General features: G+C 36.9%; 1 protein-coding gene across 9 annotated transcripts in view; it reads left to right on the forward strand.

Moving 5' to 3' along the window:
* Nucleotides 1-26,068, forward strand: part of CLCN3 (chloride voltage-gated channel 3) — a 108,098-nt gene that overhangs the window by 52,373 nt on the left and 29,657 nt on the right. For 8 of the 9 annotated variants that reach the window (XM_034959404.3, XM_003821811.5, XM_055111998.2 and 5 more), the window contains 5 exons: nucleotides 12,611-12,768; nucleotides 20,211-20,310; nucleotides 21,598-21,785; nucleotides 23,090-23,212; nucleotides 24,674-24,880. In XM_034959404.3, the coding sequence (XP_034815295.1) occupies nucleotides 12,611-12,768; nucleotides 20,211-20,310; nucleotides 21,598-21,785; nucleotides 23,090-23,212; nucleotides 24,674-24,880 (776 nt within the window). Of the gene's footprint in view, nucleotides 1-4,567; nucleotides 4,592-12,610; nucleotides 12,769-20,210; nucleotides 20,311-21,597; nucleotides 21,786-23,089; nucleotides 23,213-24,673; nucleotides 24,881-26,068 lie in introns of those variants that run through there. The other variant, XM_055111999.2, reaches the window with a different exon arrangement.

The following is a 26,068-nucleotide window of genomic DNA, read 5'->3' on the forward strand; positions in this document are numbered from 1 at the left end:
ACTAGAAAAAATATTTCTTTAAAGAATAATGAATACTTTTTTTTTCTTTTTAACCACTGTTACTCACTTGGAAAAAGAATAATGAATAATTTTAAGTAATTTTCCTACAGGTAAATTTAAGTCTTTATGTTTAGATTACACATATTAGGAAATAATGGATTTGTATTCCATAGGTTTGCTTGATCTTTATAAAGTTCCCTGTCTCTGGAAAAAATAAAATAAGGCAAAACAATCTTCTTAGTAGAGTTATTTTTACAAGAAAGTTGCAAGCCAGTTTTAGTTCATCAATTGGATAATTTTTCCTGCTTGCTGGAGGTATTTCAGTATTGGTAATACCTGAACTATGAGATGCATGAATGATGCATTTTAGGAATTTGTTTCTGTGTCCATACCAGGCATAATGAATTAAGTTATCTGTTAAAAATACAGGGTTTTTGCTCAATATACAGTTGTAGAAGAACTCATTGTCAAAATTTTTAAGACTTTTTTTCTTTTTTTTTTTTTTGAGATGGATCTTGCTCTGTCACTCAGGTTGGAGTGCAGTGGCACAACCTCCGCTCACTGCAACCTCCACCTCCAGGGTTCAAGTGATTCTGCTGCCTCAGCTTGCCGAGTAGCTGGGACTACAGGCGTATGCCACTATGCCCGCCTGATTTTTTTTAGTAGAGATGGGGTTTCACCATATTGGCCAGGCTGCTCTTGAACTCCTGACCTCGTGATCCACCCGCCTCAGCCTCCCAAAGTTCTGAGATTACAGGCGTGAGCCACCACGCCTGGCCAGACATTTTTTTTTTTTTTTTTTTTGCTGTCTTTATCATATTGTTAGTCTTCTGGTTAAGCAATATTATTACTTAGTCATATGAGTAATATAATGCAACATGCTGAATTGTGTGTGTGGGAGGGGGTTGTTTTTTGTTTGTTATTTATTTTTTAAATAGAGATGAGATCTCACTGTGTTTCCCAGGCTCCCTTGAACTCCTGGACTCAAACAATATAGCCTCCTGCCACAGCGTCCTGATTAGCTGGGACTACAGGTGTGCACCACTACACGTGGCTTTCCTGATGAAATTTTAAATACCCAAATATTTGAGCAGAAATAATAGCTTGTGTTTATTGTTTTTCTACTATCTGTCAAGTATAGTATTAAATGTTTTACATAATTTGTCTCCAGTCCACATACAATACTCCAGTAGAAGTGGGTAACAAAACCAAGGTACTCAAAGAGGTTAATAAGTAACTTGTGCTGGATCACAGAACTAACGGGAGGCAGGGCTGGAATTTGACTCTAGGTCTTTCTGACCTCAAAGTGCAGTAAAGTCATGGAATTTCTCTTCTAGGCTACCTGGAAGAAAAGTGATCTTTTTTCCAGACTTTTTTGTTACTGTTTTTCAGCCAGGAGATAGTAGAGTTAGGTAGTAGAATAGTAGTCACTGGCATCCGGTAGTCAGCCCTCCAAAAAAGTTTTTGATTTTTTTTTTTTTGTCTTAAACTTGGAAGCTACCAACTTTCAGGTCATAATTTCTTATCATCCAAGAGCTGGATATTTAGGTAGCAGAAACTATGGAATTATCCTAAGTCCTCTTGAAGGTTCAGCTGTTAAAATTAATTGGTTCTGATTAACACTGTGCTCAAGATTTACATTTCTAGGAGCCACAGTTTGATTGGTCTAACTTGGATCTGTGTGTTTTCTTTAGCTGGGGAGGAGAAGGTACCTTGATTGATACCTTCACCAGGACTGCATGCAGTGAGGGACAGAAGTTTCCTTAAAATAATTGGGTTCTGTTATAGGAAGAAGGGGAAGGAGATACCAAGTGGGCAAAACAATCAGGTTCTATTACATAAATAATAACCCTAATGTGAGGATAATAAATGGATAATATGATTATTTTAAGTTTGGAAATATACCTGGTTATTAGTATTGAATATCTGGTAGTGGGGTTGGAGAAAAAGTCGAGAATTAAAAAAGACTTAAAATCGTAAAAATTAACTGGAAAAGAGGATGGCTGAGCAGATACATATATGTTAGCTAATGTTCATAATGGCAAACCAACCTGAAGATTTGTTTAAATTGTAGTATGTAGCCAGGTGTGGTGGTGCTTGCCTGCAGTCCCAACTACTTGGGAGGCTGAGGCAGGATGATTGCTTGAGCCTAGGTTTGAGGCTACAGTGAGCTATGTTTCCACCACTGCTTTCCAGCCTAGGTGGCAGAGCAAGACCCCATCTCTAAAAACATAAAGTAAAATGAATAAATTATAATATGTTATGACAAATATCGTTATCTGAAGTCACGGAAAATGTGCGTGTGCATTTAATGATGTGAAATAATTTTTAGGAAGTATGAATGAAAAAAATCAACTTTTAAGTGTGGCTAGTATGATCTTACCTGTATCTCACTTATAGAAAATATAAAAGGCTGAAGCCAGTCACCAGTTTAATAGTTCTAACCTCTTGTTTACTTGATTCCCTTTTTTTTCCTCCCCAGCAATCCTCATATAGTTAGGTAAAGTTGATTCTTCATCAGGCTTATTGCAGAAACCCCTAAGCCTTTTTACTTAAAGCTTTTTGAAACCCAGAGACCCATCTTTTGAATTCAAAAGTTTTGACTGTTAAGAATTAGTCTTTTTGTATGTTTGTTGGCCGCATAAATGTCTCCTTTTTATGAACAGAGAAGTGTCTGTTAATATACTTTGCCCGCTTTTTGATGGGGTTGTTTTTTTCTTGTACATTTGTTTAAGTTCCTTGTAGATTCTGGATATTAGACCTATGTCAGATGGATAGATTGCAAAAATTTTCTCCCATTCTGTAGGTTGCTTGTTCATTCTGATGATAGTTTCTTTTACTGTGCAGAAGCTCTTTAGTTTAATTAGATCCTATTTGTCAATTTTGGCTTTTGTCGCCATTGCTTTTGGTGTTTCAGTCATGAAGTCTTTGCCAGTGCCTATGTCCTGAATGGTATTGCCTAGGTTTTCATGGTTTTGGGTTTTACATTTAAGCCTCAAATCGATCTTGAGTTAATTTTTGTATAAGGTGTAAGGAAGGGGTCCAGTTCCAGTTTTCTGCATATGGATAGCCAGTTTTCCCAGCACCATTTATTAATATTAAATAGGGAATCCTTTCCCCATTACTTGTTTTTGTCTAGTTTGCTGAATATCAGATGATTGTAGATGTGTGGTGTTATTTCTGAGGTCTTTGTTCTGTTCCGTTGGTCTGTATATGTGTTTTGGTATCAGTACTATGCTGTTTTGGTTACTGAGCCTTGTAGTATAGTTTGAAGTCAGGTAGTATGATGCCTCCAGCTTTGTTATTTTTGCTTAGGATTGTCTTGGCCATACGGGCTCTTTTTTGGTTCCATATGAAATTTAAAGTAGGTTTTTCTAATTTTGCGAGGAAAGTCAATGGTAGCTTGATGGGAATAGCATTGAATCTATAAATTACTTTGGGCAGTATGGCCATTTTCATGATATTGATTCTTCCTATCCATGAGCATGGAATGTTTTTCCATTTGTTTGTGTCGTTTCTTATTTCCTTGGGCAGTGGTTTGTAGTTCTCCTTGAACAGGTCCTTCACGTTCCTTTTAAGTTGTACTCATCATCACTGATCATTAGAGAAATGAAAATCAAAACCACAATGAGATGTCATCTCATGCCAGTCAAATGGTGATTATTATAAAAAGTCAAAAAAGAATAGATGTGGGTAAGGCTGTGGAGAAATAGGAATGCTTTTACACTGTTGGTGGGAGTGTAAATTAGTTCAACCATTGTGGAAGACAGTGTGGCGATTCCTCAAGGATCTAGAACCAGAAATACCATTTGACCCAGCAGTCCCATTACTGGGTGTATACCCAAAGGATTATAAATCATTCTGCTATAAAGACACATGCACACGTGTATGTTTATTATAGCACTATTTACAATAGCAAAGACTTGAAACCAACCCAAATACCCATCAATGGTAGACTGGATAAAGAAAATGTGGCACATATATACCATGGAATACTATGCAGCCATAGAAAAGAATGAGATCATGTCCTTTGCAGGGACATGGATGAAGCTGGAAGCCATCATTCTCAGCAAACTAACACAGAAATAGAAAGCCAAACACTGCATGTTCTCACTTATAAGTGGGAGTTGAACAATGAGAGCACATGGACACAGGGAGGGGAACATCACACACCAAGGCCTGTCGGAGGGTGGGGGACAAGGGGAGGGAAAGCATTAGGACAAATACATAATGCATTTGGGGTTTAAAACCTAGACGATGGGTTGGTAAGTGCAGCAAACCACCATGGCACATGTGCACCTATGTAACAAACCTGCACAGTCTGAACATGTATCCCAGAACTTAAATTTTAAAAAAAAGAATTTTTCTCCTCTGTGGGTTTCAGAAGCCTACATTTGAAACTGGGATACCGTAATATCGAATCGTGTTCTGCATGCTCTGCTGTGTATTTCTTTTCCTATGGCAATGGATGTCTCTGACTGAATTGGTGTGGGGAAGGTGTGTGGAGAGGTCAAGAAAATAGCATGGACTAAGGAACTTGCTTAGTCTTTCCTGGAGGTATTCCACTACAGCTCTACTACTGTCTTCACAGGTAAGTGAGAACTGCATATGCTTTGAGAAATGGCTGATCCAAGGCAAATCCTGTCATTTTAGGTTAATAAAATCTAACTGTGGGCACAGTGGCTCACGCCTGTAATCCCGACACTTTGGGAGGCCGAGGCGGGCAGATCACGAGGTCAGGAGATTGAGACCATCCTGGCTAACACCGTGAAACCCCGTCTCTACTAAAAATTAAAAAAATTAGCCGGGCGTGGTGGTGGGCGCCTATAGTCCCAGCTACTCGGGAGGCTGAGGCAGGAGAATGGCCTGAACCCGGGAGGCAGAGCTTGCAGTGAGCCGAGATCTCACCACTGCACTCCAGCCTGGGTGACAGAGCAAGTCTCCATCTCAAAATAAATGATAGATAGATAGATAGATAGATAGATAGATAGATAGATAGATAGATAGATAAAATGAGGATCTGGGACTACAGTCGTGCACCACCACACCCAGATAATTTTTGTATTTTTAATGAAGTCGGGGTTTCACCATGTTAGCCAGTTTAGTCTCAAACCCCTGGTCTCAAGTGAGCTGCCTGCCTCATCCTCCCGAAGTGCTGGGATTACAGGTGTGAGTCACCACGCCCAGCCTTTGATATATTATTATAGGAAAAAAGAGGAGATGTACTTTATGTAGAAGAGAACTTTAATTTATGCTGTGACGGTACCTAAAAGATACATCCTTTATTCATGTGTAAGATGAAATTGAGAGGTAAAATTGGATATACTGTTGCTTTTAAAAAATTTTAACATATATGTAATTTTTTGTACTTATCTCATTTTAGCCTATATAAGTTATATATATATTTTTTGTTTGTTTGTTTGTTTTGTTTGAGACAGAGTCTTGCTCTGTCACCCAGGCTACAGTGCAGTGGTGCAATCTCGGCTCACTGCAACCTTCGCCTCCTGGATTCAAGCGATTCTCCTGCCTCAGCCTCCTGAATAGCTGGGATTACAGGCGCCTGCCACCGCGCCCAGCTAATTTTTTTATTTTTAGTAGAGACAGGGTTTCACCATCTTGGCCAAGCTGGTCTTGAACTCCTGACCTTGTGATCCACGCGCCTTAGCCTCCCAAAGTGCTAGGATTACAAGCGGGAGCCACCGCGCCCGGCTGTAAGTTATATCTTACACAAATCTAGGTTTCATTCAGAGAATTATATGCAAAGAAACAGTGCAATAGGATTATTTTAAAGCCATTGTTATTGTCAGAAAACATAATACCTTTAAAATTCCTTTTCACATTAGAAATATAGTGTCTTCTCCCCAGTTTAGGATAGAAATTTTCCTTTTCTTCTCCTTCTTTATACTATTCAGATTTGCATGTTTGGCAGAGCAAATTATAAGAGAAAATATTTGAAATGTCACATACTAAAGTAAATGTTTGAATGTTTGAAAATTTTCTGGTTTTCAGAGATTTTGAATTGCTGAATCGTTGTGTAAATTAAGATGTTGAGTAGTTTCCACAGAGTAATTATTTGAAAGTCACTGAAAGCAAGACACATGCCTAATGTAAATGTTTATTGCACTACTGTACCTTTTTCTACCTCATAAAAATGAGAATAGCAGTCTGTACTTTTCCACTTCGTCATTCGTAAGTCCATTGCAGAAATGTATATTTTGTTTGCTTATTATCTTCATGCTGTAAATAGCTTGAAAATTCTTTAAGTGGGGCTAGCGATGTATTATGGATACATGTTAAGTGGTATAGAAATTTCGCTTTTTTTTTTTGCATAAAGAGTAACAAGACCAGTAGTCCATATTTCTTCAGCTCTACCCAGAGAAGGGCAATGTAGGAGGGAAAATGAAGTTTGCAAAATATTTCATAGTAGGCTTTTTCTTAAAGTAACTTCAGACTTACAGAAGTTTAAAAATAGTACAAAGAATCCCATATACCTGTCACCCCAATTCCTGAAATATTAATATTTTACCACATTTGTTCATTATGTCTGTATTCTCCAAGTACGATATATGCCATTATATGTAATATGTAGCATTTTATATAGACATAGGGCATGTATGCACTATATATTTTTTTCTGAGCCACATAAAGAGTAAAACGCAGACATGACGTGCTTTTACTCCTAAATACTTCAGTGTGTGTATTCCCTCAAGAAAGGGCATTTTCTTCTGTATAGCTACCGTACACTTCTACACTTTTCAAAATCAGAACATTTACACTGATACCATACTATGACATGATCTGCAGACCATTTTCCAATATGCCAGTTGTCCCACTGTGTCCTTTAGTACAAAAGAAAAAAGTTTTTTTTCCTGGTCTAGGAGCTAATCCTGGAGCACATGTTACATCTTGTTGTTTTAATCTAGAACAGTTCCTCAGTTCTTTATCTTTTATAACCTTGACATTTTTGGAGAGTACAATCCATATATTTTGCAGAATTTCCCTTAGTTTGGGTGTGTCTGGTTTTTCCTTATAAGATTCATTTTATGCATTTCTGGCCAGAATACCACAGAAGTACTGTATATCTTACCAGAAAGCCATAAGTGGCATTTGCATTTTCTAAATGATCAATTTTAATATTATATGGAAAGCAGAGTCAGAGATTCTCACATATGTCAAGATATTATAAGTATTCCTGTTATATTTATTCTCCAATTGCTTTTTCTCAAGAAAATGTGTGGCCTTTCAGCTAGCTTTTCAAAGTGGAAGTTCCTACATAACTTAGGATGGGAGGGTGGGGAAGAGCTTTATTAAAGCTTTAAGATTGAGCTTTTGAGTATGTGTTGTATGTAAATGAACGTGGGCATTGATGCAGGGATTGGGCCTTTAAACCTTTGGCCCAGAATGGTATCAATTATTATTATTCTTATTTTTTGGAGTACTTCTGCTAAAACACTGAAATCAGTGTGCCACTCTCCTTTTAGAAGTTTTACACCTTTCCAAGGTACACTTTTTTTTTTTTTGGAGACGAGTTTTGCTCTGTCGCCCAGGCTGGAGTGCATTGGCGCAATCACAGCCCACTTCAGCTTCTATTTCCCAGACTCCAGCAGTCCTTCCACTTCAGCCTCCCGAGTAGCTGGGATTACAGGTGCACACCACCATGCCCAGCTAGTTTTTGTAGAGATGGGGTTTTGCCATGTTGCCCAGGCTGGTCTCCAACTCCTGAGCTCAATCTATCCATCCTCCTCAGCCTGCCAAAGTACTGGGATTACAGGCGTGGGCCACCACTCCCGGCTTCCAAGGCAGGCATTTAAATGTAATAAATAGGGAGATAAGCAAGAACCCTGTTGGACCTGGTAGAAGCAAACATTTATTAGTACTATTACGTTGTTTAAAATATTAGCACCTTCTATATTCATGTCCTCTCAGAATTATCAAAAAACCTACTCTATAGTTTATTTGGCTTATATCTCAGCAGTAATAAAATTAGTTAATAGTATTGGCATCGTGGTTCTTTGTGCATTCCTCCCTTATCCCAACCCAAGTTGATTTCACATGATCTCTTGATCTAGTCTAAGAATGTTTATAGTGATTACGAGAAGTTCAGATTCTGGCTTTAACATATATAATTGTTTTTTAATCTGTAAACCAAAGAGAATGAGTTTGTTTAAACCAGAAAGATGGCAAGAGTAGTCTGGGAATTTTGCTCCATTCCTTAAAAGCCCTATAATAAAATAAACATATCTTGTGTTTAATTTTTACAATTTTTTTAAACATTAGTATAGAGTGCCACTTCTTATATTCTATATCAAATAATGAGCTACATTTTCAATAATAACCTCTGAGTAATTTTTGGCATTAAAATCTGCATTACAAAATAATTTGAGGATATAATTTATAATCACTTATGCTAAAATCACCTATTTGAAATTATGTATGAGGTTTTCAAAGTTTATAGTGCTTTGGAAAAAATTTAAATGTTTCTTTGTTTATGTATCTATTATAAGCTGTAGCATATATCATGTAGTTGTTAAGGATGCTGATAGATACTTAATATTTAAAGGAGACTTGTCTAAAGTTAGCTGTCGAGGACTAGAATCTGGGCCTTTTGGTAACAGTTCATTGCTCTATTTACTTAAATGATTATTGGATTCGTTAGAATTTCTCTATTTTCATAGCTGTCTCTATGGTTCTATGAAAATACTGTGTGTGTGCTTATACATATATGTATATCTGTAAGTACAAAGTAGAAAATGAAAGTTCATTTTCTGCTTTTGACAATTGTAATCCCCAGAGATAACCGTTATTAATATGTTGTCTCATGTTTGGTCATACTGTTTTCTCTGTATTCTGTGTATTACTGTATAAATTTTACACAGTAATTTGCATATGAAAAATGCTGATCTACACCTGGCCCTTTTTTAAAAACTGCAATTTATTATGGCCAATTTTTTATACCAGTATATATTAATCAACCTTATTCTTTTTAACTGCTGCATTATATATAAATTACATAATTTCATTCATTACCAATAGATGAGACATTTCCATTGGTTTGAACTTTTCAGTATTACAGATAATGGTTCAATTAAATATTTAAGCTTTTGTGCACTTGTAGAATTAATTCCTAGATGTAGAACCCTTATATTTTGATAGGTATTTCCACATTTCTTCCCAAAATGTTTGTATCTCTTTACTTCCACTGTCAGGTCTAATAATTTTCACTCGGATTATCATATTTCTTACCCAGCCTGTTTTTTACACTCTAAACTCTTTTTCTTTTCTTTTTTTTTTTTTGAGACAGCATCTTGCTCTGTGGCCCGGTTGAAATGCAGTGGCACGACGACCAACCTGGGCTCAAGCAATTCTCTCAACTTAGCCTACTGAGTAGCTGGGACTACAGACACATATCACCATGCCCAGCATTTTTTTTTTTTTTTTTTTTTTGTATTTTTAGTAGAGATGAGGTTTTGCCATGTTGCCCAAGCTGGTCTCAAATTCCTGAGCTCAAGCAATCCACCCATCTCAGCCTCCCAAAATGCTGGGATTACAAGCGTGAGCCACTGCACCTGGCCCAAAAGCTCTTTTTCTAATAGCAATATAAATTGTCTTTTACAGACTATACTCATAATATGTTTCTTCTTTCAGAAATAGGTGTTAAGTGTATCTAACATGGAATGTATAGCTATAATTCTCATTGTGAAACCATAGCCTAATTTATTTCATATTACAATTTAAAATTCATGTTTTTTAGGAAGTTTTCTTAGATTAATCCACCTAGTTCCAGGTGCTACAGTCCCAAGATTTCTTTCTTTTTAACAAATTAAATATAGGTAACATGACTAGAATTGTAGTCAAAGAATATTGGAACCTTGGAACTTCAGTATTTGAACTTTATTTTGAAATATAATTTGTTATATTATAACAATATTATAATATATTGCACCTGGAAGTTAGGGGCAGTTTTTTTTTTTAATTATCTTTGTATCTGCTACACTGTAAAGTGCTATTTATGTAAAAAATTCTTTATAGAAGTCTTCAGTCGTAAAGTCTGCTGTACAGACTTTAGATCAGGGATTGGCAAACTATGAGCCATGTGCCAAATCCTGCCCTTCATCTGTTTTGTAAATAAAGTTTTATCAGAACACATTCAGACTCATTCATGAACATATTGTCTATGATTTCTTTTCTGCTACTATGGCAGAATTGAGTTGTTGCAACTGCGTGGCATCCAAAGCCTAAAATATTTACTCTTTGGCTCTTTGCCAACCCGTTTTAGATTATGAGCATTTTGGCATTATTATGTTTTTGTTTTCTTTCTATAGCACATAGTAAGATGTTCTGCCCACATTGTGCATAATTTATGGGTTTATTCAAGGATTTATGCAAGTGTAGCTGCAAGAAAAAAACCTAGAAGTGAACTTGCTAGGTTGAAGAGCATCTGTGTATGTTAAATTTTGTTAGCTTTCGCCTTCCCAAAGGGATTATTCCATTTCATACTTAAACTACTAATTTTGTGATAGGACTTCTTTCTCCATAGCTTTGCTAAATTAGTGCATTCACACACTTCATCTTTACTAATCTGATAGAGGGAAATGATATTGTGGATTTGATTTGCATTTCTTTTTATGTGTTAGGTTGAGCTTATTTTCATATTTAAAAGCCACTTGTATTTCTTTTTCTTGAGCTATCTTTTAATGTCCTTCCTGATACATTTCTGAAGTCTGTGATACTCATATAAGATATATGGTGAACATGTGTCAAAGATTTATTTGACTCTAATGAGGGAACCCGCCTGATGACAAGGCTGATTGAGAAGAGGATGTGTGAGATGAAGTGTATATCATCAGTGAAAGAAAGCAAATTCTTACAGGGCAAAAACAAAACCACAACTCTAAGGGTTATTGTTTCTACTGGACAGAATTCATTTGCATTTTACCAGATAAAAATTACTATTTTCAATTTATCTTTTACAAATCATTTTCTAATTTTACAGAGTCTATTCCCTAATCAGTAGTAAATAGTCTTCAAAATTCTCCAGAGCGTCAGGTGACTATTATGCAGGCTAATTGTTGACACTCGGGTTTGACTTTAAGAGGACATGCCATAATTTTTTGGCCTTATTTCCAAGTTTTGGATAATTTTTCTTAACACATTTTTCTCTAATTGCAGTGATTTCAAGTGATTTTTTTTTAAATTTTTTTAGTATTTATTGATCATTCTTGGGTGTTTCTCGGAGAGGGGGATTTGGCAGGGTCATAGGACAATAGTGGAGGGAAGGTCAGCAGATAAATATGTGAACAAAGGTCTCTGGTTTTCCTAGGCAGAGGACCCTACGGCCTTCCGCAGTGTTTGTGTCCCTGGGTACTTGAGATTAGGGAGGGGTGATGACTCTTAAGGAGCATGCTGCCTTCAAGCATCTGTTTAACAAAGCACATCTTGCACCGCCCTTAATCCGTTTAACCCTGAGTTGACACAGCACATGTTTCAGAGAGCAGGGGGTTGGGGGTAAGGTTATAGATAACAGCATCCCAAGGCAGAAGAATTTTTCTTAGTACAGAACAAAATGGAGTCTCCTATGTCTACTTCTTTCTACACAGACACAGTAACAATCTGATCTCTCTTTCTTTTCCCCATATTTCCCCCTTTTCTATTTGACAAAACTGCCATCGTCGTCATGGCCCGTTCTCAATGAGCTGTTGGGTACACCTCCCAGACAGGGTGGCGGCCGGGCAGAGGGGCTCCTCACATCCCAGATGGGGCGGCTGCCGGGTGGGGGCGCCCCCCACCTCCCAGACTGGGCTGCCGGGCGGAGGTGCTCCTCACCTCCCAGACTGGGTGGCGGCCGGGCAGAGACGCTCCTCACCTCCCAGACGGGGTGGCAGCCGGGCAGAGACGCTCCTCACCTCCCAGACGATGGGTGGCCGGGCAGAGATGCTCCTCACTTCCTAGAGGGGATGGCGGCCGGGAAGAGGCGCTCCTCACTTCCCAGACTGGGCGGCGGGGCAGAGGGGCTCCTCACATCCCAGACGATGGGCGGTCAGGCAGAGACGCTCCTCACTTCCTAGACGGGGTGGCGGCCGGGCAGAGGCTGCAATCTCAGCACTTCGGGAGGCCAAGGCAGGCGGCTGGCAGGTGGAGGTTGTAGCGAGCCGAGATCACGCCACTGCACTCCAGCCTGGGCAACATTGAGCACTGAGTGAGCGAGACTCCGTCTGCAATCCCGGCACCTCGGGAGGCCGAGGCGGGCAGATCACTCGAGGTCAGGAGCTGGAGACCAGCCCGGCCAACACTGCGAAACCCCATCTCCACCAAAAAATACAAAAATCAGTCAGGTGTGGCGGCGCGTGCCTGCAATCCCAGGCACTCCAAAGGCTGAGGCAGGAGAATCAGGCAGGGAGGTTGCAGTGAGCTGAGATCGCGGCAGTACAGTCCAGCCTTGGCAACAGAGGGAGACCGTGGAAGGCAGGAGTCAGAGACCAGGGAGAGGGGGAGACGAGGGAGAGGGAGAGGGATTATTTCTGTATGACTTAATAATGAATTTCTAAGAAGGTCAATTAGCTCACTGTTGTCTCTTCTAAAACATACTCATCTTTCCTTTTCTCTTCTGTAGGAACTCATTATACAATGACAAATGGAGGCAGCATTAACAGTTCTACACATTTACTGGATCTTTTGGATGAACCAATTCCAGGTGTTGGTACATATGATGATTTCCATACTATTGATTGGGTGCGAGAAAAATGTAAAGACAGAGAAAGGCATAGACGGGTAAGTATTTTTAGTAAAAAGTTTTAAAAACATAGTGCATAATTAGATCCTTTAATAATATATTTCTGCCAATGATCTCAGGCTGCCAAAATATGTTTACATTTAATATAAGTAAATGTCTACATTTCATATGTGGTACATGTTTTTTTCTTTTTCTATGTTAAATTTTTTTAGTTTACTTATACCCTGTAACTTTCCAGAAAGGATTTCAGGTAGCTAAAAAACAAGGAAATACAATAAGAAGACAAAATAAGAAGGAAAGGGAAAAATACAGCACAGGAGTTGGGGGGAAGAACAAGCTAAGTTCCAGATATGGAGGTCAGCATGATTTTGGGCTTTGAGCAGCCCACCAGCTAAGGCAAAAAAGGAAACTCATTGCATAGCTCTTACCTATGGAAAAAGAAGAAATCTACTGGGGGCAGATGGTCTTGTGGGATTTTGCTGTTTTCTTTTATCTCCTTTCCCAGTATTTGATTCTGAGATATTTCTCAATTTGGCTCCCAAATAAAGCTTATTGAGTGTTGTAATGGTTTACTGTTTTTTTAAAAATGGCTTTAACATATAAAAGTACAACTTATGGATCCTTTTTGTTTGTGGTCGTGACTTACTGATAATGTAATCCAAAATACATTTTTTATTTTGTATTTATTTATTTATTTTTGAGACGGAGTCTCAGTCTTCTGCCCATGCTGGAGTATAGTGGTGTGATATTGGCTCACTGCACCCTCCGCCTCATGGATTCAAGCGATGCTCCTGCGTTAGCCTCCTGAGTAGCTGGGACTACAAACGTATGCTACCATGCCTGGCTAGTTTTTATACAAAATACGTTTTTTAAAAAACAATTTTTTTTTTTGGAGGTGGGGGGACTGTCGCCCAATCTGTTGCCCAAACTGGAGTGCAGTGGTGCAATCTTGGCTCACTGCAACCTCTGCCTCCCAGGTTCAAGCGATTCTTGTACTCAGCCTCCTGAGTAGCTGGAATTATAGGTGTGTGCCATCATGCCAAGCTAATTTTTGTATTTTTAGTAGAGATGAAGTTTCGCCATGTTGGCGAGGCTAGTCTCGGACTCCTGGCCTCAAGTGATTGGCTGACCTCAGCGTCCCAAAGTAGAAAATCTTTTTGAAAAATAAAATTCCAAATCTCAAAAGGCCCTATATAATTTTGGTGTTGGAAATTTACTTGTCAATGAAAATGACTATTTACACAAATTATAAGCTTCCATATTAATGTATATGTGTGTGAACCTGAAATTCAAATTATATTATATTGTTTATGAAAGGTACAGCTTCTGAGATTCATCAGATGATATTTACCTTTAGGGCATATCTAAAAATAAAATACAGTACATGAAATCCAGTGCTTTAATCCAGTGATTCTTAAACTTTTTGCTCTCAGATCCCCTTTAAACTCTTAAAAGATACTGAAGAGCTCCAAGGAGGCTTTGTTTACGTGGTTTTTATCAATGGATATTTACCATATTAGACACTGAAACTGAGGATTTAAAAAAAAATAATTCATTTAAAAATAACAGTAACAAAACCCATTACATGTTAACATAAATAACATTTTTACGAAACTATATTTTCAAAAAAAATTTAGTGAGAGAATGACATTGTGCTACATTTGTTATAAATCTCATTATTGTCTGGCTTAATAAAACACTGCTGGATTCTCATATCTGCTTTTGCAGTCAATATGTTGTATGTTGTTTTTATGGAAGTATGTGAAGAAATTCAACCTCATACACAGATAATATAGTTGGAAAAGCTATGAGTATTTTAATAGTCTTTAAGATTATTGCAAATATTCTTCTTTGATACTACACTAAAGTGACAATTGTTAGTTTCTTAAAGATTAGTTGTAATGTGTACTTTGAAACTGCATCAATGAACTTTGTCTTCTGTTACATTAAAATCCATTGATTTTGAATATATGATTTTGTAACATTATGCAGTGATCATTTAGAAAATATTGATTCACTGATTTATGTGGATCTTTTAAATGTTGACACTTATATAATATAATACAATATTTTAAAAATCACATTTGTTAATTTTACCTTTGATCTATTCAGAAAAGACTCTAAGTATTGGGAACCTATCATCCTTACAGTGATAGATACAAGTTTCCTAAAATTCTGATTTTTACTGGAGAGCTCAAATTCTATCATTGGAAACAAATACACATTTATTTAACTTAAAAATGACAGGATTACTTGGTTTCATTATTAAGAAAATACCTGTCAAATTCCCAAGTCTGGAAAACCATAGTTTGATGTCACTCTTTCAAGTAAAAATGGCATTCCATGTAAGAAGTGTCTAGTTTATTATGCAACTCAAATAAATTACGCAAGTGCTTTTCTTTAGGACATAACTTCATACATACTTCCACATGCAGCAGATGTGTGTAGTTATGCATAGTTCCTTATGCATGGTTCTTATTTCATCACACAAAATATTAAAAAGACTCTGATTGAGACAGATTGAGCAGTTTTTACTGCTTCATCAAAGATGCTCTTATTTGAAACTGGCATAATATTATTTATTTATTTGATTTTACTGGGAAGCATGGCAGTCAAGAATGTAATGACTGCCAGTACATTTGAGTGCCACTGCCTGATTTTTGCTAAGGAGTCAGCAATTTTGCCACTGGTTTTGCATTTTCAGTAAAAATGTCAACACAGTGAAAAAGGCACATAATGTCTTGTATTATTTTGTAAACAGTTTTATCTTGCAGAACCCTTGAAAAGGTCTCGGGGATCCTCCAAGGTGCCTGTAGACCGTACTTTGAAAATCACTATTTTAATCCAAAGTGCCTAGATCAGACACACTATAAATCCTGTGTCTTGTATGATCATTAGGTAAATACATTTGTACTTAGAAGTATACATTCAGAGACATTAACAGTATTCAGGTTGGGATTTAAGTATATTTTAAAGTGTGGTACCTAGAGAGTATCCGTGACACTATGTTCATAAAATTTTAGAGAAAACTGAGATCAAAGGAAACCAAAACAGGCTGGTCATAGTGGCTCATGCCTGTAATCCCAGTGCTTTGGAAGGTTGAGGCAGAGGATCGCTGGATCCCAGGAGTTTGAGACCAGCCTGGGCAAATATGGAGACTATCTCTACACAACAAAACAAAAATTAGCTGGGTATAGTGTCTTGCGCCTGTAGTCCTAGCTACTCGGAAAGCTGAGGTGGGAGGATCCCTTGAGCCTGGGAGTTCTAAGTAACAGTGAATTATGATTGCACCACTGCCCTCCAACCTAGGTGATAGAGCAAGACCCTGTCACCCTCCAAAACAAACAAAAAACACTTTTTTCTCTGAGTATGTAAATGGTTAGTGTACAGTCCTTGAAAACATTGCAAATGGTATAGCAATATATGAAGTAGCCAGTATGTGTCCTAGCTAATTTTATCAATCATCTCTTCCTAGACCAATAAAATATTTTTCAATATTTTGATCCATGCTTATATAAACAAAATTTTTTAAAGCTGGAAAATTCCACACATTTATATACTTACTATTGTTCTTAAAATTAATTTTTTTTTTTAAGCAGAGTCTTGCTCTTTTGCCCAGGCCGAAGTTCAGTGGTGCGATCTCGACTCCCTGCAACCTCTGCCTTCCAGGCTCAAGCAATTCTCGTGCTTCAGCACCCCAAGTAACTGGGATTACAGGCGTACGCCACCACACTGGCTAATTTTTGTAGTTTAAGTAGAGATGTGGTTTCGCCATGTTGGCCAGGCTGGTCTCAAACTCCCGGCCTCAAGTGATCCACCTGTCTCAGCCTCCCAAAATGTTGGGATTACAGGTAGGAGCCACTGCGTCCGGCCTTCATTAACTTTTAAAGCCTTTCTATGTCAGTGCATATACCCAACCTAATTCTTTTTTTCCATGAACTTTTTTGTTATACTTGTAGCCTTCCTACCCCAGATTATTTCGAAGCAAATTGTCATTCTGTAATTTCAAATATTACTATTTCAGTATTTTACAAAATGGTTGCAGTTTAATTGTTGTTCCTTTTTTATTTATTAGCTTGCATATTTCTATAGAGAGTTTACCCCACATCAACCATTTGGATTCCCTGAAGTAAAGGTGGTACAGGAAAGGGAGAAATCTTGAAATACTAGGTTCCTTAGCATCCTCAAAGTTGACCAATGAGATTTTTTGCTTGTTTGGTTGTTTTTTTCTGTGTCTTCATGGACTCATGGATTTAAGTATATTTGTGGTTTAATCATCACTGTTATTATTCTTATTGATGTTCATGTTATTTAAATTAGTGGGAGCTTTTTTGGTTTGCTATCTGTGTCCTTCGTCATGTCCTTAGATAATCCTAATCCTAATCCTGATTCATCGTAGACATTTCCCGCAGCAAGCCTGGAATCAGCCATTTCTCAAGGAGCTCTCTGATTCCATTGAAGGAAAATATAATATAGGTACAATCTAGGCACTAGGTGATACTTGTTACTTCTGGGTTGGCTATTGTTTCTAGCCTCCTAAGTTTATATGACTCTACTAATTTGAATTCATAACTATGGGACTAAACTTCTAGTTCTTAAATCTGCATTTCCTTTAAGTCATGCCAAAAATCTGAACATCACAAACATAGTCATTTCATTTAGCCCACAATACACACATACAACATTGTCAGTATAACAGTACCAACACCATCTCCAACAATATGCCTACTGAAAAATTTTAGGTAATCTGTCTCCAGCCTCCCAGGTAGCTGGGACTGCAGGTGCACACCACCATGCCTGGCTAATTTTTTTTTTTTTTTTAAGAGACTGGGTCTTGCTATGTTACTCAGGCTGGTCTGAAACTTCTGGCCTCTAACAGTCCTCCTGCCTTTGCCTTCCAAAGTGCAGAGATTACAGAACTGAGCCACCATGTCTGGCCTATCCTTTATTTATTCCACCAAAGTTATTTATACAAATTACTTTGTTGTAAAGTCCCTTGGAATAGTTTCTTCTGTGGCATTATGTTACCAGTTAGATGCACCTTTGATTCATTTAACTTTACTTCAATTTTTAAGGTTTGCTTTTTAGATTTAGTTTTGTTTTATTATACATATATGAAGTATTTCCACGGTTCCAAAGTTAAATGAACAAAACAGGCATGTTCAAAGAAGTCTAGTTTCCATCTCTGTCCCATCCAATCCATTGTCTTCTTCCCCTTATAAGTAATAATTTACATTTTTAACTTATGGTTTATCTTCTGATTTTTAAAAATATAAGCATAAATATTTATATTCCTGTCTTTTAGCATGCTTTTAGCCATCTTGCTTTTTTCCTGTATAATGCTAAATATATCTCATTCTTTTTAATTGCTGCAGAATTTCTCATTACATAGGTATACTGCAATTTATTTATCTGATGCTATGTTGATGAACATTTAAATGATTTCCAGATTTTAGGAACGGTGATGATTGAACTCTCTGTACATATATCTTTTTTACTTGGTACACTCCATCAAGCAACTACTTAAGTGACTGACTATGATGCTGTGCAAGCAGTTATATAAAGAAAACAGCAGTGACTCAGCCTGAAAACGGCTTAATATTATCATGTTTTCTTACACATTATTTTTATTGAGGAAAAGCAACATGGAGTTTAGTGATTATTTTTTAAAGAAATAACCTATTTCTAATTCAAAGAATGGTTAATATCTGTGTTTGGTTGCTTATAGGGTAGAAGGGGTAAAATTGCCTCATTCAACTTAGAACTTACCGTGTCATTTTAGTGGAGCGTTGTGACTTCAAATAGACCCGATTCTTGAAATAGACTGGGTCCATGTCTTTTGTAGGGACATGGATGAAGCTGGAAACCATCATTCTCAGCAAACTGTCGCAAGGACAGAAAACCAAACATCGCATGTTCTCACTCATAGGTGGGAATTGAACAGTGAGAACACATGGACACTGGAAGGGGAACATCACACACCGGGGACTGTTGTGGGGTGGGGGAATGGGGAGGGATAGCATTAGGAGATATACCTAATGCTAAATGACGAGTTAATGGATGCAGCACACCATCATGGCACATGTATACATATGTAACAAACCTGCACGTTGTGCACATGTACCCTAAAACTTAAAGTATAAAAAAAAAAAAAAAAGAAATAGACTGGGTCATTGAATTCCAGCTGTAGCCCTCCTTCAGAACAGTTGAGCACTGAAGTCCTGGGCTGAAAATTGACTTTTTTTTTTTTTTTGAGATGGAGTCTAGCTCTGTCACCCAGGCTGAAGTGCAGTGGCACAATCTCTGCTCACTGCCACCTCCGCCTCCCGGGTTCAAGTGATTCTCCTTCCTCAGCTTCCCAAGTAGCTGGGATTACAGGCGTCCGCCACCACACCCAGCTAATTTTTGTATTTTTAGTAGAGAAGGGGTTTCACTGTGTTGGCCAGACTGGTCTTGAACTTCTGACCTCGTGATCCACCCGCTTTGGACTCCCAAAGTGCTGGGATTACAAGCGTGAGCCACCACACCTGGCCAAAAATATGGGTTTCTAAAGCAACAATCCTAGTAGAACAGAAGAGAGGTGTTGACTAGTTAGGGATTTAGGTTTAGAAGTACATTCTTAGTAAGAGAGGTGAGACTTACCTTCTTGTGTTTTAGTATAGTGAGATCTGGATCAAATCTATTACTCTTATTAATCTCCTAACTTCCTACACTATATCCAGTAGAGGACACTTTTGCCTTACACAGTAAAGAAAGAGCCTCTGGACTCTACCAATGGGATCAGAGCTCTCCAAACCTGCGTATTAAAAGGCCTATAAGTTTTGGGGGGTCCCTTTGTCCACATGATTGTTCTGTAATACATTGTATTTATGGACATGGTATTATTATACACAGATCCTGTCTTTTAAAGAACATTATAATCCACTTAACTGCTAGGACCAGAGAATGACCGATAATTCAAACCATATTGTCTTACAGAAGACATATATAAAAGATAGTTAGTTATGTGTACCAATTGAGGTTCAAATTTGATTCAATTTAAAACAATCTAGGCCAGATTTTATATAGTTTGTGGACCCTTTGCACTCAAATCTCAAGGTTCTTATTAAAATGCAGATCTTGGCTGGGCACGGTGGCTCACACCTGTAATCCCAGCACTTTGGGAGCCCAAGGCAGGTAGATCATTTGAGCTCAGAAGTTCAAGACCAGTCTGGCCAACATAGCGAGGCCCAGTCTCATTGAAAGAAAAAAACTTTTTTAATAAAAAATAAAAGCAGATCTTGGGTAAAGACATGTAGTCTGGTTTACAGGTATTAACAACTGTCTGTAATGTAGTGATTTTGCTCCAGAATTACCTTTTCCATTATTTAGTTCTGAAATTACTGTTCTATGTATGGTAAATGAGAAAAATTGCTAGATTCTAGAACTGTGGCTTCTATTCATAGTTGGAAAAATGAAGCATAAACATTTCTAATTTCAGATCAACAGCAAAAAGAAAGAATCAGCATGGGAAATGACAAAAAGTTTGTATGATGCGTGGTCAGGATGGCTAGTAGTAACACTAACAGGATTGGCATCAGGTAAAGAAAATTTTTCAAGCAATCCTTTTTTAGTTAACAGAAGTATAAACTGTTCTTCCCTCCTTCCCTCAATTTTTTTTCAGGTACCGTTGGATTTTAAAAAGCATTTGTTTCTCTTCTTCAAAAAATCTCCTTAAATATAAGACTAGGAGGCAGGAGGCTTCCAAGTCTAGTCTTGGCTCTATCACTTTACTTGTTTATCCAGCTTGGTTGATCTTTCTGGACTCAGTTTCTATATCTGTAAAATAAGTGGTTTGGATCAGATGATCAATAAAGTATCTTTTGATATTAACATCGTAATAAATAGCTAATATTTATTGAGTGCTTCCTATGTGTTGTACACTGTTCTAAAAACTTGACATGTATTTAAACCTCACCGCAATCCTGTGGTACCAGTGTTGTCATTATCACCATTTTGCAGATGAGGAGACTGAAGCAGAAGAAAAGTAACTTAGTTTGACTGAGGTCATACAGTTTAGTAAATGGCTAAACCAGGATTTGAATTAAAGCCTTCTAGCTCAAGACCTATCCCCTTCATCACCTTGCTATACAGCGTGGCCACAAAGTCCCAATGTGTGAGATTTTAAGAAAGAGCTGTTGAGGACCTGAAAACAAATATTAAGCACTGTTATAATCACTTTCAGCTTCCATGACGGAAGATTATGTTCAGAAGACCACAAAAATTAAAATTTTTGTGGAGAATAAAGTACTGATAATTCTAATTGGCATGCATAGTAATTTTACGGCCTCTGTGTATGTAACCCACTGATCTCTTTATATAAGAAGGACCCAGATTTGACCATAAATTTGTGTATTTTTTATATTCTCACAATAAAGTAATCTTGATATATGGTTTTCTGTAATTTAAGAAAATATTATTCCTATGAGTTTCAATAATTATTTCTAATGGACATTAAATTTTAATGAAATTGACATCATTTATAAGTCTGTTAATTAAGTTATCGATTGAAAATTAGATTTGTGAACCTCCTGCCAAGTAGCTGTCTTTTGAAGATATTTTAGTATCTTTTAAACACTGTTTTTCAGATCACAATTAATTTGAATGATGTGACTTTTTAAAATTCCAAACAAAAATAGCACTTTTATTGTAAAAAATAACTCTTTACAGTTTATAACTAAAATTTGAAAATCTTAAATTTATATGTAGTTCATAAATGACCCTTTATTTAGGAGTCTCCTGCTTTCCACTTGCCTTTTAACTAGATTGTTCTCGACTCCCAAAAAATTGACTTTTTTTTTTTTACCATCTCCAACATGTTTTTATAGGGGCACTGGCCGGATTAATAGACATTGCTGCCGATTGGATGACTGACCTAAAGGAGGGCATTTGCCTTAGTGCGTTGTGGTACAACCACGAACAGTGCTGTTGGGGATCTAATGAAACAACATTTGAAGAGAGGGATAAATGTCCACAGTGGAAAACATGGGCAGAATTAATCATAGGTCAAGCAGAGGTAAGTCTTGCTTTGTCTCAAGATGAATTACTAATTGATATAGCAAAATGTTTCCAATTCATTTAATTATAGAACTAATCACATATTAGATGATTGCATACACATCAAATGGATCCACCCTCAACACATTGCAGCAAGAAAGAATTAAGTGCAATATTGTTTCAAGTAGCTTTTTTATTAGTTAACTGCATAGTCAGTCATATAACAAATCCTCTGGAGTGTGGTGCAAATATATTTGAGCTGTAGTAGAAAAGAAGTGATAGTTATTGCAGTAAGATCTGTGTAAAGTTACTAAGAAGTCAAGTTATTAAAACTAATATATTACTAAGATTGGGAAGTTTGAATTATGAAAGTATTATCAAATAATTTAGTAAAATCAACCTACGTAGAGATACATTGAAGATAATCAGACATTTTTATTTGTGGCATTACAGCATTTAAATGATTGATTTACTATGATCTACAAAGAACATTTTAGAACTTAGGATGTTACATGTATATTTTTTACATGATGACATGGATATATTTTTTAAATTTTGTTTTAGCTGAACTTTAGAACTAAAAGGTATACATTTGCGGTAAGATGAGTAGTATGCTGTTTCTCACCTGGCTTAATTGAATTGAGTTTAATGATCTGGAAAGTTGCAGCAGAGTGAAATCTGAGTGGTGATGCAATTTGTTTCCACTGTTTCCAAAAAGTGGTTTGTAGGCAGAGATTGAAGTATAGCTGAGATGTGTTGGTAACAAGACTTTAGGGATTAGGAAAAAGATTAAATGTGCTCAGGGTTCCTTGGTATATGTAGGCATTAATTTTTGGACTCTACTTAAATATTTTGTTTATATAAAGTTTTTATTATTGTGGAAATAAACCAGGAGACTTTTACACATTTTACTGAAGTTTCTTTTCTTTCTTTCTTTCTTTTTTTTTTTTTGGCCAGTGGGATGGAGTCTCACTCTGTTGCCCAGGCTGGAGTGCAGTGGCACGATCTCGGCTCCCTGCAACCTCCGCTTCCGGGGTTTAAGCGATTCTTCTACCTCAGCCTCCCGAGTAGCTGGTATTACAGGTGTGCGCCACCATGCCCAGCTAATTTTTGTATTTTTAATAGCAACAGGGTTTCACCACGTTGGCCAAGCTAGTCTCGAACTCCTGACCTCAGGTGATCCACCCGCCTCAACCTCCCAGTGCTGGGATTACAGGCGTGAGCCACCATGCCTGGCCGTTTACTGAAGTTTCTTATGACAAGCATTTGCATTAGAGGTGCAATGTAAATTAAATTCATACTCTCGAACTATTTTCTTTTTAGGGTCCTGGTTCTTATATCATGAACTACATAATGTACATCTTCTGGGCCTTGAGTTTTGCCTTTCTTGCAGTTTCCCTGGTAAAGGTATTTGCTCCATATGCCTGTGGCTCTGGAATTCCAGAGGTAAGCCAAGTAATATTTAGTGTCATTAAACATTATTATGATGCTTATCTTTTTGACCTTAGTGATAATAAAAGTTGGCTTTTCTGGAGGGAGGGGATAGTTCATAATATGAAAAAAAAAATTTTTTAAGTATAAGCTGATGGTAAACATCATTGAAAAATATTGTTCCCCATAGTCATTTGGTCATTTACTGTGAAGGCTGATTTTTTTTTTTCTCTCACCACTAATTTAACACATGACTAGGCAAATTTTCAGACTATTTAGTTAAACATCAAGAGCCTGGAAGAAGTATCTTGTGACCTAATGTTCTTTGACGGGTTAGTTGTTACTTTGCTGTTATGACCCTGAATTTTTTTTTTTTGAGACTGAGTCTTGTGCTGTCGCCCAGACTGGAGTGCAGTGGCGCAATCTCAGCTCACTGCAACCTCTGTGTCCCAGGCTCAAGCAATTCTTGTGTCTCAGCCTCCTGAGGAGTTGCGATTGCAGGCACGTGTCACCATGCCCCGCTAATTTTTGTATTTGTTTGTTTGTTTGTTTGTTTGTTTTAGTAGAGATGGGGTTTCACCATGTTGGCCAGGCTGGTCTCAAACTCCTAACCTCAAGTGATCACACGCCTCAGCCTCCCAAAGTGCTGGGATTACAGGTGTGAGCCACCACACCTGGCTATGACCCTGATTTTGATTCATTCACTTTTTATAATTACCTTTTGATTAGATAAGTTAATTATTCTTGAATTTGGCCATTTTATGCTTTGAGAAAGTAGTTAATCACAGTGGGTCAACAGTACAAACTTTTGGGTTTTATTTTTCATCACAATAAAGTAGAGTTATACATAGGATTGATTGAACTTGATTTGAACTTATCTCTTTTCTCTTTTATTTTTCTGTAGTTAAATAAGTTACCAACTTTTTCCTAATACATTTCTTTTTAAAATGGAATTGTGATCTTTAAGTTTGTATTAAGAATATCTTTCATAAAAAGCAATATCATGCAGTATATAACAGTTGTTATTCATTCTTGATACATAAAAAACTATTGCACATAATTACAGTACTCAGAGAAAACATAATATTCTTATTTCTAACATAATGTCCAAAATATATTTAAAATATTATGCTTATTTTTACAACAGAAACATTCAAATTCGCCCTTTTTTTGGTTATGTAATTATAATCCTTATAATTAAGGTCTGTATTCATTTTAACATGGCCTGATATTTTGATTTTGTTCCTGAGATAGTGTTGCCCTCTCTCCTTTCTTGGGTAGAGAATTAGATTATAATATCAATTTATTATATGTAGCATAATAGGTAAAGTTTTCGAAAAATTAACTATAAATTTTTCTGTAGGCTGCTAAAATTTGCAAGGTTGTTTTTGTGCGTAAAACAAGAAAATAACTTGGATTTGTTACATTCTCATGTTTCTTAAAGGACATTAAGCTGCCTTAATCTTTGCCTTGTAGATTAAAACTATTTTAAGTGGATTCATCATCAGAGGTTACTTGGGAAAATGGACTTTAATGATTAAAACCATCACATTAGTCCTGGCTGTGGCATCAGGTTTGAGTTTAGGAAAAGAAGGTCCCCTGGTACATGTTGCCTGTTGCTGCGGAAATATCTTTTCCTACCTCTTTCCAAAGTATAGCACAAACGAAGCTAAAAAAAGGGAGGTAAGTGTCTTTTGTAGTTAATTTGACTGAAAAATATATATTATATAGTATTTATTTAAGTAAAGAATTTCTTAGTGTAAAATAATAAATTCTGTATTCAGATAAAAAATTTTGAGATTTGTGCTTCTGTTTTTCCTGAATAATCTATAACATCTTTCTAGAATCCATTCGCAGTGCTGCTCAGTTCATCTTATATTTTAGAGAAGCTTTAGATACACAGCTGGTGTCCATTGGGTTTCAGCTGCATTTCACGAAGATCTTCCTGTTACCACTTTACCTTACATCTTTCCTCTTCTGAAGTGTTTTCTAAGCTTAGCTTTGTTTTTCACTCTTACTTTCAACATTAAGAGGTTGGGAAATCTTAATAGCTGTGTTTTCCTCCTGGAGGCAGTGTCTGGTGCCAGTGTAAGTGGTGTGTGATATGAAAAATGCTATCCAGTGCTATGGGGAAGTTCTGAGGGCCTTTAGAAGCTCTTGAAGTTTAAATCAGAAATTCACATTAAAGAGATAACAGGAAATCCTTTTCATTTGATTGTTTAAGGCAATTTCCTTTACCATTTCTTTAGGCCAGCCTGAGATCTTCTACAAGACCTTGAAACTTTATATATATTATGGATTTCCTCTGATGTTTCCATATTGCTCTGGGCATTTTCCTGAATCCTTTATATTAGCTCTAGACTTTGGGAGCCCAGTCCCTTCCTATTTTCCAAATCTAAATCTACAGCCCTAGATGGTACGGAGATCTTTGAGTTTTTAAGATATGATTTTTTGAAAAACATCTCATTAAATACTGGCAGAACCTTTTCATCTTGTTGAGTTTTTTAATGTACTGTAACCAAAAAAGTAGAATATTTTATCAAACTGTTTAATCTTCAATTGAAATAATTCTAGTACATTTTAATGTTCGCATTAAAATATTGTCCTTGCATTGGACGTAGATATCCCAAAAGTGGAATACTTCAGATTGTCGTAGTTTCATTTCTGAATAATTGTGATTCCAGTACTTTATAACAAAAATAGCTAGCATTATTGATTACTTTCTGTGTATCTGGTACTGTGGCAGATACTTTACTTGGATTTTAATACTTAATTTCACAGTAATTTAGTAATATGGCCCTGTTATCCTCATTTAGTGATTAGGAAACTAGGGCTGAAAACAGCTAACTAACTTGCCCGAGACTACATACC

This window comes from Pan paniscus, chromosome 3 (genome assembly GCF_029289425.2).
Source record: "Pan paniscus chromosome 3, NHGRI_mPanPan1-v2.0_pri, whole genome shotgun sequence".
NCBI lineage: Eukaryota > Metazoa > Chordata > Mammalia > Primates > Hominidae > Pan > Pan paniscus.